Below are 18,307 nucleotides of genomic sequence, written 5' to 3'. Positions count from 1 at the left end.
CAAGGAGTTCTGGAGGCTCCTGTAGTCAGGGATGCTAGCAAGCTTGCACCCATGAAGCTGAGGTGCCTCTCCCTGCAGGCCCTAGACATCTCATGTTGGGGCCTGTTGTATTCCAGACTGAGGTCTGAGGCCCAGGCTGACTTGGCTCCTTACATGAACAATCAAGCCAGTCTCAAAACAGTCTCACAGAAACAAACCTCCTGGCAGACAGTGGGAGCCGCCATTGTCTGGAATCTTTTTATGGAGCAAGGTGAGATATAAGCGTAATTCAAGCATGGATGTGCAGAGTGAGTGCTGAGACCACAGACGGTGCCTCCATTGTTACATGCAAGCAGACCCACACACATGTGCATGTATACACACATACATACACACACACATCCCACATACACACCCCGTACACCACACACATACACACGTGCATGTACACACACACATACATACACACCACACACACACACACACCTGCAGCAGAGGACATGTGAAAATTCTTCCACTGTGCTGTGGGTATGACTTATTCGGTGGTGGGGTTTGCTGGTGGGTTGGTTGTTTCTGGCATCAAACCCAGAGCCTTGAGTTTGCTAAGCATGTTCTCCACCACTGGGCTATACTACCAGCCCCACTTATTTGGAAAGAGGGTCTTTGTAAACATCGTGATAGCTAGATGAGTCCATGCTTGTTGGGGGAGAACTGTTTTTCCTCATCAGGGTGTGGATGGCCCCGTCTTTTGCAGGTCTTTTGCAGGTCCTCACCGCCGTGAGCAGAAGAGTGTAACAGCCAGGCTGAGAGATGGATCTAGGATTACAGGCTCATATTGCTCTGGCAGGGGACCTAAGTTTGATTCCCAGCATCCCTATCAGGTGGCTTACAACTGCCTCATAATTCCAGCTCCGGGGGATCCGAAACAGCTCTTCTCTGCACCTGCGCTTGCATGCGCCTTCCCATGCACAGATCACACATACACATGATCAAAAATAAACATAACTTAAGAAAGAGTGCTGTGGTCAAGTCATGCACAGAAGTCGGCCTCACTGTTCTGCTCCTCTCACTGGCTCTTAGATCCGTTCTGTCTCTTCTTCTGTGAGGGTCCACAAGCTTTAGGAGGATAATATAGATTTATGGCTTTTATAATATGGATATTTATGGTTCAACATTCCGTAGTCATTTATTTCCAACATCTTGACCAGTTACGAGAGTCTCTGCGGTAACTATTACCTACTGGAAAAAGAAGCTTCTTTGATGAAATCTAACGGCAACCCTCATCTGTGGGCATAAACAGGTTTAAGAAGGTGATTTGATGAGCATGTGATGTCTATTTAGTGAAACAATATCTATAACTAATTTACCAAAACCTACGATTTCTATAGCATGGGCTTTTAACCAGGTTTACAAAACTAGATGTGAATTGTTTTCTGTGAAGCGAGCCTTGATTCCAATCAGATAGCAATGTTATAATAAGCTCGCTATTGCTGCACCAGTGTGTACATAGTGCCGTGCAGGTTAGTAACTCAGTATCGCATTCCTTTTGAAAGGGCATAGTTTAGTGAGCAACAGGTACATATCTGGGCCAAAGATCAGACTTCTGCTCCTGGAGAGACAATGCTGAGAGAAGTCAGAGATGAAGTCAGAGAAGGGCTGTGGTCAAAAGCCATGGGGTCATAGAGGGATGTGATGTTTTGTCATAGCCTCGAGGTAACCACTGGGTCCCTTCCAGAGAACCTGCTGTGGTGACAGGAGGTGTCACATAAGATCATGTTTGAGACTGGACAGAAGCCACAGCATCAACAGCTGATGCAGAAGTAGCGGCGATACTTGTCCTTGGGACTCACTGTGCTCCTGGTCCTGGGAGACTCGTAAATCACCGTTTGAATGATCCCAGCATCAGTCTATCAGAAGATGGGACGAGTACATAGAAGATGAGCCTGAGGGTACAGGAGGCTGAGAAGATATCTCTGAGCCAGGTCACCCATAAGTTTCCACTGTCCTTGTGCATCTAGCCTACAGATCAAGCTCGATGGGTAGGTGGTCTTACTGAGAGGGTCACTGCAAATGTCCAGTAGTGTTTCTGTCACAGGCCTGAATGAAACTGTAGGCCCGCAAGGGGTCCTCTCAAAGGTGTACAGCAAAGACCCTATTGAACAGCAAGGTACGGCTGCTACCAGGACACTTTGACCTCAGTATGTAACGATTAGCTGTGAAGAGTCACAACTTGGTATAGGGCTGCCTCTGTATAGTGGCTCAGGGGGCATCTGTGGAGATGCTCTTCCCTCACATGCAGCAATCTGTCTGAGGAGGGCATCATCATCACGGCTTAGGTTCTCAGGAACAAGGTTGAGCATAACACTGAAGCATCACACTGAGTGTAAGTGCTGGGGGAAGAAATCGGGAGAGTGACAGCTGCTGTGCCCCAGCCCCAGAGGCGGGAGGAGGGGAAGGGGTTCCTTCCTCTTCTAGGTTTCTTCTAGAATGAAAAGCTTAGGGAGCCCTGAGAACTTGGCTGAGTGTGGCACAGGAACTGAGCATACTGCTAAGGTCCCTTCCAAGGAGCCCACAGTGTAGACATCCTCAGCACATAGCCCAGAGCCTTGCCTTAGTGACTTCCACCCTTCCCTAACTACAAGCAACATCAGCCTGCAGAGAGGGCCTAGCTCCTCTTTCCTGAGTGCCTATGGCTGATGGTTATGTGTCTCTGTGGTCTGTGCAACACTGGGAGCCAGTTCTTGCCACTCTTCTTCCCTGGGTACCAGGACAGACTCTAAATGCATTCCATCCAACCTGTCTCCTGTTTTCCTCGTGGGCATCTCCCTGTCACCTCTCTTAAATGTCTTGTCTCTTGGCATGTGCCTCTCCAGGGATCCCAGCTGACATATACACCAGGTTGGAAGCAGGGAATCATCCGTTTGGACCAGAAAAGAGAAAGACAAAGAGAATGTAGCAAGTACTCAGCCTAAAGCAAGCCAGAGCAAGACTCGCAGGCTGAAGGTGTGGATGGAGACCGTGGCCTCGAGGAGAAATCTCAGGTGGGCCATTTATGAGCCTGGGTAACTTTCCCAGCTCCCTTCACTAAACCTCCAACAGGTAAATATGGACTTTGACATTTTTGCCTCCTGCATGTTAAAACCCTGAGTTGTCTAAGATAGAGTTCCAATATAATTTAGCAATGGGGCTGTCATTACAGTCACCATAGATGATGCTGGAGGTGTTACTCAGTAAAGTTCTCACCATGCAATCATGAGGACCTGAGTTCAATACCCAGAACCCATATAGAAAAAGCCGGATATGGTGGCCCAGTCCTGGGGAAGTGGCAAGAGAGGGATCCTGAGGGCCTGCTGGCCAGTCAGCCTAGCCAAGTCAGTGTGCTAGCTCCAGGTCAAATGAGGGAAAGACAACAAACAAGGTAGATGGCACCTGAGGAATCACACTTAGGGTTGACCTCTGGTACACATACACACACGCACATACATGCAACATACATACATACACACACAATAAACACAACACACACATACACACACATACATATACATATATACACATACACACATGCACGCACATACACACATGCAACACACATACACACACATACACACAACACACACATACACACTCATACATACACTCACATATACACATACACACACATATACACACACACATACACACAGTACACACAATACACACATACACACATACATACACACACATACATATACATATAAACAATACACACAACACACACATACACACAATACACACAACACACACATACACACATATACACACATACATATACACAATACATACAACACACACATACACACAATACACACAACACACACATACACAATACACACACATACACGCAACACACACATACACACACTTTCAATGAAAGTGAAATAAAGACGTGAACACCAGCCAGGGTGCTTTACCATGTCTGTAATTCTAAAAGCAACCATTTTGTGAACCTGGAGGAGACATTAAGGGTGAATCTTCTTCCCCCACTCCCCTGTATTCATCCATCCTCCCACTGCCCTGCTTATCTGGTCCCAGTGCCGTGAGAGTTCGCCTGTCACAGTAATGACAACATACTCTAGATGGCTCTGAGGCTTGGCCTCTGTAATTACCTCTTTCTTGTTCAGGTAATGTGAAAAGCAGGGTGACGGGCGTGGCTAAGCCCAGTCATTAGTGAGTATGGATTTCTCCTTTCCTGGAGGGGATCTGAGCACTTGGGTTTCACAGTTCCTCATCTGATTCCCTCAGTAACAAGACCTGTGAAATAGCCCTGTTATGCACACAGGGAGTCTGCTGCCTTTGCCCTGGCACACAGGCCCTTCTCTGAGCTGTCCTCCACAGCCACAAGACTTCTGCGGATGGTCAAGGAGCCACCTGGCATGGAGCTCATAGCTCTCCAGGTAGCAGAAAGAGAGAAGGTGAAGTAGGTTCCGAGAGAGATTGACTTTAAAGAATTGGCTCGTGTGGGGCCTAGAAAGTCTGAAATCTACAAGACAGGACAGTTGGGAGTTTAGGTAAGGACTAGAGTTGTACATTTGATCTTGAGGATTTCTTGAAGCAGAATTCTTTCTTGGGAAAGTACTAGCTTTTTCTCTCAAGGTTTTCAACTAAGGAGATGGGGCCCACCATAATTTGTAAAGCAGTGGTCTGCTTTACAGTACCTGTGTTGAGATGTAACCTCATCTTCAAAAACACCTTTGCAACAACATCTGCATGGCATCTGACCAGTCTGTGGGCACCAGCGGCTGGCCAGGTTGACATACTACAGCCACTATCTCAAAGAATCCATGGTCACATCAAGAAATTGGTGACATTGGGATGATACAGATCCTCTGTGTAACTCAGTCAGCCTCCTGAACCTGGAGGGGGGGAAGGGAGTGGGGAAGGGGAGAGGAGGAGGGGAGGGGAGCAGGGAAGGGGAGACGGGGAGGGGAGAGGGAGGGGAGAGGGGGAGCAGAGGGGGAGGGGAGGGGGAAGGTGAGAGGGGAGAGGGAGGGAGAAGGAGATGAACAGTTGCCATAGGAATTAAATGGCTCCATCTCTGACACTAAGTACCATGTGACTGTCCCTTATTTTGTGACAACAATGAGTTCATTGGTGTCTGAGTTCATTGTATGTCTGACACGCACTCTTTACAAGTTCCTCTGATATTGACTTGCCATCAGTAGAATGGGCCTTTGCCGTTTTCTACAGTTTGAGACAGGCTTCTGTTGATCTGTGGTCTGATGTGCACTCAATAAGGAGTTACTGTCTGGATGCAGAAAGAAGGAGCAATGGTTCCCTGCACGCACACACCCTCAGCATCCACTTCATTCTGCAAGGACACAGAGAGAGCAGAAAGAACATCCTCTACACAGTCAGGGACTGTCTAGTGGACAAGATCTTGGCCATCCACCTGCCCAGCTGTCTGCCTTTCCATCAGACACCGAGGCTCAGAGAACAGGCTGGACCAAGCTGGCAGGTGAGTGTCAGTCCACTCAGGACTAGGAACCAGGCTCACGCCTGGGAGGCATAACTCACATTTTGTTCTTCTTTAACCTTTGAGAGCAAGAGTACCTTCTTTTGCCTGATGAAGAAGATGGAGAAGAGCAAGAGAGAAAGCCTTGTCAGGAGAGATCTGCAATGGCTGAATGGTGGTGGTGGTGGTGGTGGTGAGCTTCTGAGGAAGGGAAAAACCCACAGCACCAGGGAACAAAACATGCTGGGCATGAAGGAAAAAGACAGGGAGGAAAGGGAAGGTGCACTTTGGGGGGTAACTCAGAAATGCTGGCAGATTGCAGTGTTACAAAATGAAAGCTATTCAAGAGTCTGTACTAGGGAAGTGCTTCTGGGAAAGAATGCATTATTACATTAAGGGGATAATTATTCCTCCAGGCTCCTTCACAGGGCTTTAGTGAGTCTTTGAGGGATGATCTGGCCAGGCGATTGGCAGGCTCAGCCGGCTTAACTTTTGTGTGTGTGAGAATATGTTTTCATACAATGTACTCTGACCACGGTTTCTCCTCCACAGAGCTTCCTTACTTCCCCAACATCCAACTCCGTCTCCAAGCCCCTCTCAAATAAACAGGCAAAAACAATTTTTTAAATGAATGGAAAAAAAAAAAGCACAAGAAACACATATCCATGCAGACGCATACACGAATCCGTAAAAACTGGGAACCGTAATATACAATCGAAAGATCGGTAAGGTTAAAAAAAAAAAAAGCAAACAAATCGATGAAGCATATCTGAAGGGAGGGGGAGGGAGGGAGGGAGGGAGGGAGGGAGGGAGGGACCAGGGATGGAGAGATGGTTCAGCAGTTAGGAGCTCTGTTGCTTTTCCAGAGGATATGGGTTGGATTCCCAACACCCACATCAAGCAGCTCATAAACATCTGTAACTCCAGTTTCAGGGAACCTGATGCCCGTTTCCGGCTTCTGTGGGTACCCACTCCCTCCTTCCTTCCCCCCTTCCCACTATGCCTTCCTTCCTCCTTTCCTCCCTGACACAAATAAATAAAACATAAATATAAAATAAATTAACAAAATGAAACCAAGCTGAATGTGGTGACACATACCTTTATTCCCGGCACTCAGGAAGCAGAGGCAGGTGGATTTCTGTGAGTTCAAGGCCAACCTGGTCTACGTAGGAGTTCCAGGACAGCCAGGACTATACATTGAGAATTTGTCTAAAAAGAAAAGAATAAGTCAAAATAAAGGAAGTGAAACCATACAAAACTCTAAAGTAGTTAGAAGGGAAGTTTTAGGAATAATTTTGAAGTGTGAAGGATGGTTGTATATCATGCAGAAAACCTCCATACCCTAAAGTGAGACAATAAGAAAGGAAGAATTCTGCACAGAAAATGGTGTGACTGACAGGCAAACAGCCTAGGCAGTCCCTGACACCGAGGAGTGCTACATCTTCAATTAAAAAAAAAACAAAAACATTTATTTGGAGGGAATAGGGCAGCCTTAAAGATCAAAGGAAGACCATGGGTTCCTTCTCCCTCCCTCCTAGGGATCTTTGGCTTGGCTATGACAAAGCCCTCTACTTGCTGAGCTATCTCAACAGCCCAAGGCACTATAACATAAAAAGCTTCTACAGGTAGACAAGAGAAAGCCCAGCCATCCAGTAGGAGACAAAACAGAGAGACCACAGACCACTCACAGGAAAAAGTGGCAAAGGAGACACAAGCCTCAGACAAAAGGCATTTGGCCCTCCTTCACAGCAGGGTGGGGGTGGGGGTGATGCTTGCTGGAAGCAGGTTGGAATTGTGACCTTCCTCTTAGCAGGTGGGTAAGTGAGCACTTACAGGCTAGAAGTGGCCCGTGGCTCCTAAAGGTGCTGCTCTGGGGGTGACTGCGCAGGCCAGGATGGCGTTTCCCAATACCATCTCACTCCACTCAGAAAGCAGCCAGTGTCCTAATGGTCCCACAAGCCAAATCTCCTATTTCCTCTATATGCTCTCACCAAGTTCCAACTCCCCAATCCTAGAGATAAAGCCCTTCTGGCCTGCCTCCTCTCATACTGCTGTCTGCTATCTACAGCCTCCCTCTGGCCAAGTTCAAAAACCCTGGTATAGAGCTGGGCAGGATGGGAAACGGGTCTAGGAGCAGAGGCTACAGGAAAGTCCACTGGGAGAGTAGATGCCACCTGTGTCTCCACACTGTGGACACACCCATCAGTTCCCTAGGATTGGTCAAGACACAGTTCTCTGGAAATGTTAAATGCCCATTTATATTTTCCAAAGATGAGGGTCTCATGGAGTCTCTGAAAAGCAGTTCTTCTTTTAACTTTCCAGGGCTGACTGATGTGTTGATTTTATAATCAACGCTGGGAACATTGCTTTGTGTACATAAATATTTAGTGTAAAATATCAGGAGTATGTTTAGAGAAATTGTTAGAAACTCTGTCCTCATCCCAAGCCAAAACTCAGTGAATTTTTATAAACCTCAAGTCTGCAACTTACACAGCTGTGAAAAGATCAAACCCTTCTACATAGTCCAGTCCAAGTGCACACTGAAGAACAGTGGTAGAAAAATACTCAGAGGCCTTGTTTTCTGCAATTAAACCAGTTTGTAAGTACAGGGAACTACACGCAGTAAAGACACTGCAGGTTCCATAGTCTTGGATCTGTGCTGAGATGTCTCACACAGCTTAGGTGGCCTTGCATAGCTAGGCTCACACAGTACTCACTCTGAGGGCAGAACCAGACAGGCAGTGAGGTGGTGCTGTGTGACGCAAGCAAGCGCCACCAGAAACAGCTCCAGTTCATTCTGCATTTGAGTTTTGTATTCAGTTTTTGCTCATTACAGTTCCAGGAACGTTTTACTGTTGCCAGATTATTAATTGATTGATTGATTAATTAATTAACATACGACTTCTCCCATTATGTCTAGTTATGTGACCTGCCAGGTATACAAGTCACCATGAAGCTTCCTGGGCTCAGGGCTACCCATAATGAAGTCTCTATCCCTTTGCACGCACACTGTGTGTTGGCAGTGAACCCTGTAGACACACACACACATCCCTCCCCCAGCCTGAGCATCTTTACCCTTCCACCTAAAATTCTGGGAAGCCTTTGAGTCACGGGTGAACAAGTCCCATAGTAGAAGAAAATGTCCTTGCATACAAGTGGGCCGGACAAGAGCTTTGTTGTTATTGTTCTGTTTTATAAAAAAAGAAAGAGAAGGGAGGGATATGTTTGGTAGAGGCATGGTATGGTGCTGGGGGGTGTGTGTTTCTGGGGCCTATGGTGAGGCATCCTTTCCCCATGAGGTACCAGGCAAACCACAGATATAGTATGGAATAGAGTTTATTTAGGGCATGGAGAGGGGAGTTGAGGGGGTAGTAGAGACAAAGGCAGAGAGGGGGAGGGGAAGGGGAGGGGGAGTGGGTAAGGGAGAGGGAGAGGGAGGAGAAGGAGAGAAGAGGAGTAGAGGCTGGCTATGAACTCGTGGAGAGAGAGGGGCGAGGGGAATGAGGAGAGAAGAGACAGTAGGGGAAGGGGGGGAAGACAGTAAGAGGGCAAGAGAGTGAGGAGGGGGCAAGCAGCCCCTTTTATACTGAGTCAGGCACACCGGGCTGTTGCCAGGTAACTGTGGGGCGGAGCCTAGAAGAGATGCTAACAGGCTATGCTTTTTTTTTTTAACTTAGAAGGTAAAAGGCTGTGATAAGCCAAGCTAGAAAACAACAAGGCCTTTGGTAGAAAGGTCTGCAGCCTTGTGGGTGTGGCTGATATTTACAGGAACCTCATCCAAGCCCAGTGCTTGGAAAGTTCCTCTTCTCCAGTCTCCCAAGACCTCATAAGATTCTCCAGAGTTCTATTTAGGGAGATTTCATAAAGTAGCTTTTGACCCACATGGCATAAGGAGAGTTGTCAACACCCACCAAGTCCTTGAGGTGCCCTGTACCCCAAGAGTCCTTGGACTGAGTATCACTGTGGGATTTGTCTGCCTGGCAAATGGATACTGATTGATTATGGTATCAAGTACTAAGGGACAAGGGCAGGCATGGACTCTGGCAAGCTTGTGCATGGGTTGGACTCAGCGTTTGGTCCAGCCCTTCTTGGAGGAACAGTCTCCCTCTGAGGGCCCAGATGGTACTTGTCCTTTCCTGTGAGGCTTAGAGGTCAAGGGTTCTAAGTCCTGTGTACAATCACTCCATTTACCTCATGCCTCCCACACCAAGGACAGTGACAGCACATACATTAATTTTCCCCCTTCATTTTCTCATTGAAAAGACTTCACTGGTGTTCTAGAGTCCATGCCTAGATGCTGGCTACAAGCCAGAGCTGCTGACATATAAGATGGGTCAGATTTGTATAGGAACTTCAACCCACCCAGGGTTAATTACCAAGGCAACTTTATTTGCCGAGGAAATTATCATGATTAATATGTATTATTTCACTGTGTACCTCCAGGCAGGTGAATGAGAGGTCAGAAACAGTCATGAAACGTATTCAGGGAACAGTGAGAATCACAGTTTCTCAGGGTTCTTCTATCTACTTTCTGCATACTCAAATCTCACAGCTAAATGGAGGATGAACATTTACTACTTGAATCCGAGCCTTTCTGCCCAATGGGAGGCGAGAATGGATCACTAGAATGGGCCAGCAAGATGGCTCAGTGGGTAACAGGCACATGGTGCCACATTGGCTGGCCACATGAGTCCAGTCTCGAGAACCCATGCAAAGGGGGAAGGAGGGAACTGATTCTATAGTTATCCTGATCTTTACACTAGTGCTGTGACATGCATCCACCCTAAAGAAAGAAAAGATAGAAAACAAACCATCATCAACAACAAAAAACCCCCTAAAACAAAACATCTCACATCCTGAGTAGAAATCCCGAAGGCAGCTACTGGGGAATTGGGTCTTTATTCTCAGCTAGCATTGGGAACGTTGCCCTTCATTGGAGTGTAACTGTTGGGATAATCTCTGCTTTCATTTAGCAGACAGACACATTTCAGGCCACATGAGCCCTGCTTGCTGACTCTGTCACTGGAGAAGTGCTGAGTGTGGACGTAGACACTGAGCTGTCAGCATCCTGGCTGTTCTCTGAAGAGAAGACAGGACATGGCTACAGAGTTCACCTTTACCTTATTCCAAGCCCCCTGGATTTCACCGTTGGGATCCCCTGTGGCTAATTGGCTTTATGATGAAGGGAAGTCTGGTGTGTACAGTGGAGGTGGCTAGCACAGGTTCCCTGGAAAATAAAGCAGGCTCAGAGGGACATTCAAGAGATAGGTCACTCCAAGGTAGAGTTTCCACTCCTCCTGGGCCCTTCTCCACGTCTGCAGAGGCTCACCACCTCCCTTTGATTCCGAGAGCAGAAGCCACAGTGAGATTACACCATCAGCTCTCATGCTTAAAATGAGTAGAGAAGCATCCCGGTCTTGGTTGACATTAGATAAAGACACCTCAGTAGGGCGAGCAATACGTTGCCACAGCAATCATAGAAGCCCTGAGTTACTTCAGTCTCCAAGGGTTTCCTTTTGCACAGAATCAAATCACTGTGTTCTAAACACACAGGTAATTGTCCTCACCAACTGTGTCACAGGCCAGGAGAACATGGCAACCGAGATGCAGTTTGCCCAAGGTCACCCTAGAGACATTTCCTAGAGTTTTGTAATCTGGTGTAAAGGTGGTTTTTGTTTTTGTTTTGTGTGTGTATGTATAAAGGTTTTAAAATAGAAGAGGCCAGCTTTTTTGTTGTTGTTGTTGTCCCAAAGCCACACAACAATAACAACCAACAGATGTTAAGTGAGCACAAACATGAGCCAGCAGCCAGGCTTTCTTTGGCCGCCTTGGTCTGCAAAGTGCTTGAAACAGTTCTTTCAGAAGACTTTGATAGACATTAGATCATTAACATGAAGTCTACCACAGTGCTGGGCATGTCGGCTGTGATCAGAATGCTGGTTCCTGAGGTTGGGGGAAATGTCATACGCGGTGTGCTGGCACAGGCTATAATCCTAGCACGTGCCCGTGCACACACATACACACAGGGTTGGGGGGGGGCAGGCTTATTAACCGTCCAGTTCCCAACATGGTTTCTAGTGGCAGTAAGTATGGGACATCACCAAACACAATCATCTATAGATTACGAAGACACCTTCTAATTTATACTCATCCAGGGCACAAGGCAGAAGTGGATTTTGGATCCATGAGGGCTTCTATGTTCTCTGTGATCATAAAGGTGACCCGTGATGTTTAAAGTCACCATCATTTAAATGGGGGTATTCATAGGCAACATGAAAAAATAATGCGGAGTGGAGAGAGGCCAGACTAAGTGAAATTAGACTATTAATGTTCCTTTCCTAAACTCTAGAAGGGAAATCTCCCCCCTCCCCTCCCTTCCCTTCTCCTCTCTTCTCACTTCCCCTCTCTTCCCCTCCCTCCCTACATCTCCTCAGTTTCCTAGGTTGGTCTTGAACTAGTGAGCTTAACCCAATTCCCCAGTAGCTGAAGCCAGACATGTACTACCATATCAACTTCATCTTAACTCTTACACTCTTGACATTTTGCTTCTTGACTGGCATGTGGTGCTGAGAACTGAACCTGGGTCTTCTACAAGAGCAGTATGTGCTGTTAAAAGGTGTGTGTGTGTGTGTGGTGTGTGCGTGCACGTGTGCATGCGCACATACGCGCCATGGCCCTCATGTGGCAGTCAAAGGACAACTTTTCAGGCTTTTCAGGAATCAGTTCTCTCCTTCCGCCTTGCTGTTTTGAAGCGGAGTCTCTCTCATTACTGCTGGTGCACTCTGTACTGGCTGATACGGGTGCTGGGATTACAGATGTACATCACTACACACAGCCATTCACATGGGTTCTGGGGATTTAACTCAGGTAGTCAGGCTTGCCTGCAAGTACTTTTATACACTGAGCCATCTCAAGTCCAAATATTTAGATTTAGGATTCCAAGGCCCCAAAGTCTGTACTCCAAAAACTAAAATCAAGAGATTTCAATCCTTTAACCTCAGCATGTGAGAGGCAGAGTGTCCAGGACAGCCAGGGCTACACAGAAAAACTCTGTCTTGAAAAACCAAACCAAACCACCCCAAAACAAACAAAACAAATAAGCAAAACAACAACAAGGTTTGAGAGAGGATTAAAGAAGATATCTAAAATCTGCCTCTGGTATTCACAAGCTAACACAGGCAAACACACACACACACACACACACACACACACACACACACGCACCAAGGGAAGGTGGTGATAGAAGTATATGCACCCCTCCTCAGGGTCTTTCCCTCTGTCTGCTTGTCTCTTCTGACGGCTGCTTCTTTCAAAGCCACTTCTTTCTCACCACGTGGTACCACTTATGCATCCTGGCACACCATCATGAAGAGATGAACATTTCAAGATACAGAGAGAGAACATTTGACAATCCTGGGGTGGTTGTGTGTGTATGTGTGTGGCTGAGGGTGGCCTCCTTGGACATTGATAATGCGACCCTCCAAACCCCTCACTTCTGCTTCTAAGAAGCAATCTGAACTCTCAGTAGAATTATGTCTTTTAGGGTCTCTGGGAGTTCTTTAGTGAGGATCCAGGTTGGGGAGAAGGGTGGTGACACAGGGCAAGACTTGAGCGTTGATCTGAGACAGGTTCTTTCAGAGGACCCTCCAGAAGCTGCTTAGGGATACTGGTTGGGGGGCACTAGGGAGGAGGTGTACTTCGTTCTTGGTTTGAAAGCATGGTAGTAGGAAGTATACAACCTACCTGATGAACCAAGGAACTCCCCCTCTCCCCCCCCAACTGTAGGGCTTTACCTAATTTGCAGGAACTGGCTGGTAATGTGGAAACCCAGGAGATAGCTGAACCCAGGTTGTCTCCGATGGGACAGATAGGTCCTTCACCAAATCATGGTCTTAAAGTTGTAACTACATCCTTTACGGTAGGAGAGCAGGAAGAGGGGCAGGGAGAGGAGTAATGGCCACCCCACCCCCCATCATGTCTTTGTCAAAGCGACCCCTATCACGTTTATTCTATAGGTAGCATCGGTATATTACTGATTACAGGGAGCAGATGGGCTGATGTTAGCTTCAAAGAGCTGGAGTGATCTTTAGGGTCATCTGGTCTTTAATTCTGAGCAGGAGCGAAAGCATGCCCCTCACTCAGACCAGAAGCCAAGGTCTGCCTGGGAGGAACACCAGGGCCCTGAGCAGCCCGCAGTGCCTGATCTGCAGCCAGTGGCTCTTAAGATCCGGGAGCACGTGGCGTGTTCGCTCTGGTTTCAGGCTCCGACGCATCCATTTCCTCCCGAGGTCTTAGGACTTCAGCTTTTACTGAGATGAGAGCGCCTTTGCCGAAGATCAAGGTTGGCTGCCCAATCTTTGATGAATCTGAAAAGAACCAAGTCGTGGAGAAAAGCCTGCACTCACCCCACCACAGGCCGCTCTGGACAGGAATGGGAGTCCCCACGCAGTAGGGCGGAGCGTTGCGCGAAACGAGCGCGGTCACCCGAGCCACTAAGACCCGGGGCTTCTATCGTGGCGTGGTCGGGCTGTGGGTGTGTGTTTCCGGGGGGTTGGACCTAAACAGAGACACTGCCAAACCAGATGGATCGGAATCAGCTCCTGGCGAGTCCCGAGCCCACTTACCTTGAGACAGAGAGTGCACGGCGACCACCGGGGGCAGCGTGGGCGGCGTGGAGTGGGACAGTGGCGCCGCACGCCGCGCACTTCCTGTTCAACGCGCGCGCCGCCTGCCACCGCCCAGCGCTCCCGGAGCCTGCGTTGGTGCCAGGCCCGGCCCCCACAGTCCCCCGAGTCCCGGGGGACGCGGCTCAGAGGCCGCCCGAGGCGGGCGCCCTGCCCTATTCTCCCCTAGGGGCTGGGGCGCGCCCTTCGGCCCGCAGAACCCAGCCTGCGGCCACGCGCCAGCCCAATTGCGACGAGTCTTCGCCTTTGCACCTCCTCTTCCCCCTCTGCCCTCCCTCTCGCCCAAAGAGGAGGCCCTCCGGGTCCCAGGCTCCCTGCCGCTTTATCGTGCGGCCCAGGGTTATGCATTCCTCTACTAAGTGTCTCCGGCCACCGCTTCCATCGAGGCACAGACACGGGAAGGCTGTTTTCCAAATTGCTGTTGTTAATTGCACCTGCCTGGCCGATTACCTCTGGGAATCTGTGGGAGGAGCCGAGAGGTGGAAAATGTTGCTTAGCTCTGCAGAAGGAGGAAAACTTTATCACCCTGCACGAGACTTCTGCCACGCGTAACCAAAAGCAGCACGGGCCGCGACTCTGCACCCGATGATTCCGTAGGAGAAAGAGGACGCTCCAACCCGGCATTCCGCGGTCCGCCAGCCCCTCGGGTGGAGCCCCGCGTGTTACCTGCGCCACCCGCCCTTCCCGCGGAAGTCCCCACGAGGTGTTTTCAGGGTGGGAGGACAGTCATAAAAAGCGCGTGGCTCCAGTGTAACGGCAGCAGCCCTGGGAGGCAGCGAGGGGACCGAACCCCGGGGACGAGGCACTGGAATTAACTTCTAGCTAAAGTTATGGGAAGCGCAGCCATGGACACCAAGAAGAAGAAAGAGGTTTCCAGCCCTGGCGGGAGCAGTGGCAAAAAGAACCCTAGCCTGAAGAGGCGGTCACTGCGAGTGCACATTCCGGTGAGTCCGGTCCCTGGAGCTCCAGACTCCGGCGGCGCCTAGGCGGTTAACACGGGACACCCCGCGCGCGCCGTCCTGTCCCTCCTGTCCCTTCGGGAGGCTGGGGAGGGGGAGGGGCAGGGCCCAAGCTGGGCCGCAGAGCCCGAGATTGGATCTTGGTCGTACTCTAGTGGAGCTATGGGACTGTCTGGGACAGAGGCAGGGGTGTCTGCTGGGAAGCGAGTACGAGGAGCGCGCTCCCGGGTGCGCAAAGCCTGGTGGCGGACTGGGCGTAGCCCCGGATCCGGCCGGTGCGGGTGCTGAGGAAGGAGTTGTGTTGTTTTGTTGAAAAGGACCTTGTGAAGTGCGGGAAGTGTGAGTGGAGAAGCTGCACTCCACCGCCGAAAACTGAGGAAAGGAGTGGTGGGTGGGAATATCTCGGGGGCCACGGTGTGGCAGCACCCCCAAATGGCTCTCCCACCACACCAATTTCCTCAGGATGCGTGTGAGTCGCGGCTGGGACCCTTTGCAGCGATTCCTTTGGTTTGGTTCCAGGAACATTTTGGGCCTCGTGGAATTTGGTGGCTTGAGGTGTGCTCATCGTATTATACAGGGCTGTTGCTAACTTCAGCCCAGATCACCCTGCCACCTTGGTTGGACTTTGGTGACATTGATTTAAACAGCCAGAGGGAGCAGCATGCAGAATAGCTTGCTCACAGTGCTGAACATCAGCAAGTGCCCTAGCGGGTAGCCCAAGGGCACTTGTTCTCTCTGTAGAGGGGGATCAAGCCGCAGGAGGTGTACCCCAGCCCTTGGCTTTATCCAAAGGGAAACTCCACTTGGCTACATTTTGGTGGTGACCAAGCAAGCAAAGGTTTTCTTTTACAAATGCACATGCTAAGCAGTGTGGGACAGCTCAGAGAGCACCACCTCCTGCCAGTGCTATCTAATGGCACCCACACTGATCCCTGCATGGGCAGAGCCGGCTTGCCAGCACTACCATGAAGAATGAGTAGTAGGCTTTTCCTATTGTTTGCCCCAAGCCCTTCCTTTTAGACGCGGGGTCCCTATCTTCTTTTAATTCCATCCAGTCCAGGAATGTGGTACTGAGTGGAGTCTTGGGGCTTGGAGCCCCACACAGCTAAGGGGGATACTTTGGGGAGCAATTTAATGTTGGGCATCTGGGCGCATTATGAGTCGCACAGTGACCTGAACATATACGGAGACGGATTTTATTTGAGAAAATATTCCTTATTATATTGCCTATGTAAGACATTTTAAACACTATTTAAATAGAAAGTTAGACATTGCTGCTAAGATCTGTTTAACAGTGACTTTTTGAGCCGGCCCTTTAACTACTCAGCTTGTCCTGTTTATCTCAAAAAAAAAAAAAATGGTGCCAATTTGTCCGCCTTGTGGGGAGGTTGAAATAAAACAGTAAACGAGAAAGCTCTTTACAATGTAAAATGCTGTACACGCATATGGTTATCACATGTGTGTCAGAGTGCAAGGAAGAGATCCTAGCACTTAGGAGTTTGAGGCGTGATGATTGCTGTAAATTTAAGACTAGCCTGGGCTAGAGAACAAATAGGTCTCGATGTAAATAAATAAATAAATAAATAAATAAATAAATAAGCCGGGCAGTGATGGCACACGCCTTTAATCCCAGCACTTGGGAGGCAGAGGCAGATTTCTGAGTTTAAGGCCAGCCTGGTCTACAGAGTGAGTTCCAGGACAGCCAGGGCTACTCAGAGAAACCCTGTCTCGAAAATACCAAAATAAATAAATAAATAAATAATAGCAGCAGGGTGAGGAGAAGAGATGGAATGGTTGAGGGGAGAGAAGAGTGGCCACGGAGCAAGCCCCGGTGAATGGAGGCCAAATGGAGCAGCTGACCCTCACCTGTGTGCTTGTCTGTGAGTGGTGATGTGTGAAGCACTATAGGGCAAAGTCCAGCAGCAGCTAAGGGACTGACGGGCCACCCTGTGCATGCCGAAAACCAGCATCCAAGCTGGGACACTCGAGCATGTTCTTGGTGTGACCTGGCCTTCACCGAAAGCAGTTTTCACTCCGCTGTCACACGGCTGTCCACCCGTGTGACCTGTGTCTGTGTTCTCGTTCTCTCTTGTGCGTGTGTTTGCGGGTGCGCCCAGAGGCTCCTGTCACCTACCCACTGATGGCGACCTATTGACTACTGTGCCAGGGGAGGCAGTGAACACGGGCACTTAAGGTTCAGTGCTTAGACAGTCAAGCCTAGGACGTAAGAGGACAGGTCAGCTCCACAACAGCTGCTTGTGGAGACCAGAGTGATAATAACCGCGTCAGAACCACTTCAGAACTAGAGGGAGATGGTGCATCAGGGTCAGTAGAAGGCAGTGTTTCATGGAGGGAAGGGAATGTTCTCAGATCAGATCAGCTGGATTTTGAAGGAATTGTATTTCAAACAACATACAGTTTTCTTTAAGTATGTCCCATGCTCTGTTTGGAATACACTCACACTAAAACTGGTCTATTGCTATGCAGATCCCTGTTTGACTGGGTATCCTGTGTTTCCTCAGACTCCCCTGGCTTGAAGGCCATACCCTGCCAAGCACAGTTATATCCAGTACTTTCAACACGGTACTTTGGAATCGGAGGCAGAGAGAATCCTGCAAATTCTCTTTAGTGAATTAATTCCAGGCCAACCAAAACTGAGCAATTGCTCTCTCAGAGACAGAGGAGCTGCAGCAAAGATCCTGTTCCTTATGTGCAAGCCTGCCCCAAGTCCTCCATAGCATTATGGGAAGCTTTGGACTTGTGTCTCTCTCCCTGTCTGAAAGATTCCTCCCAGCTCTGGCAGTTGGTTGAGCTGAATGTGGGGGCACCTCATGTACTGGGACAGACCCTGTGTGGTTACGTTGGCTCTGAAACAGTAGCTGAGACCTTGTATTTGATCCACATGCATGAGGCAAGGGCTGGGGGGGGGGGCGGGGGGCAGTGTCACTAACTGGGAATGGCATGGGCTTTTGAAACATTTCCATAAAGTCACCTCCTAATCTTTCCTAAGTAGTTTCACTAACTGGGGAATTTTGGATATTGAGATATTTGAGCCCATGAGGGCCCTTCTCATCTGAACCACCACAGGGCAGAAAGGACAGATTTCCACCAAGTAAGGTGTCATTGGGGGGACAGTTCTGATGCGTCTGCACAGAAACATTTCAGGAGAACCCAGCAGGGAGCTGTTGCTT

General features: G+C 49.0%; 1 protein-coding gene and 1 long non-coding RNA gene across 3 annotated transcripts in view; one reads left to right on the top strand and one right to left on the bottom strand.

The window, feature by feature from the left end:
* Positions 1-13,448: 13,448 nt before the first annotated feature.
* LOC114626987 lies at positions 13,449-14,226 on the bottom strand. Its single transcript, XR_003712325.1, has 2 exons — positions 14,098-14,226; positions 13,449-13,839 (listed from the first exon to the last, which is right to left on the bottom strand). It is a non-coding gene; the product is annotated as an uncharacterized LOC114626987 (long non-coding RNA).
* Positions 14,227-14,293: 67 nt separating this feature from the next.
* Prkag2 (protein kinase AMP-activated non-catalytic subunit gamma 2) overlaps positions 14,294-18,307 on the top strand; it is a 247,279-nt gene continuing 243,265 nt past the window's right edge. For both annotated transcript variants that reach the window (XM_028774646.1, XM_028774645.1), the window contains exon 1: positions 14,294-15,101. In XM_028774646.1, the coding sequence (XP_028630479.1) occupies positions 14,988-15,101 (114 nt within the window). In that variant the 5' untranslated portion in view covers positions 14,294-14,987. The remainder of the gene's footprint in view (positions 15,102-18,307) is intronic.

The sequence above is a fragment of the Grammomys surdaster genome, unplaced genomic scaffold, assembly GCF_004785775.1.
Source record: "Grammomys surdaster isolate TR1022 unplaced genomic scaffold, NIH_TR_1.0 242, whole genome shotgun sequence".
NCBI lineage: Eukaryota > Metazoa > Chordata > Mammalia > Rodentia > Muridae > Grammomys > Grammomys surdaster.
This window is presented reverse-complemented; position numbering and strand designations above follow the sequence as displayed.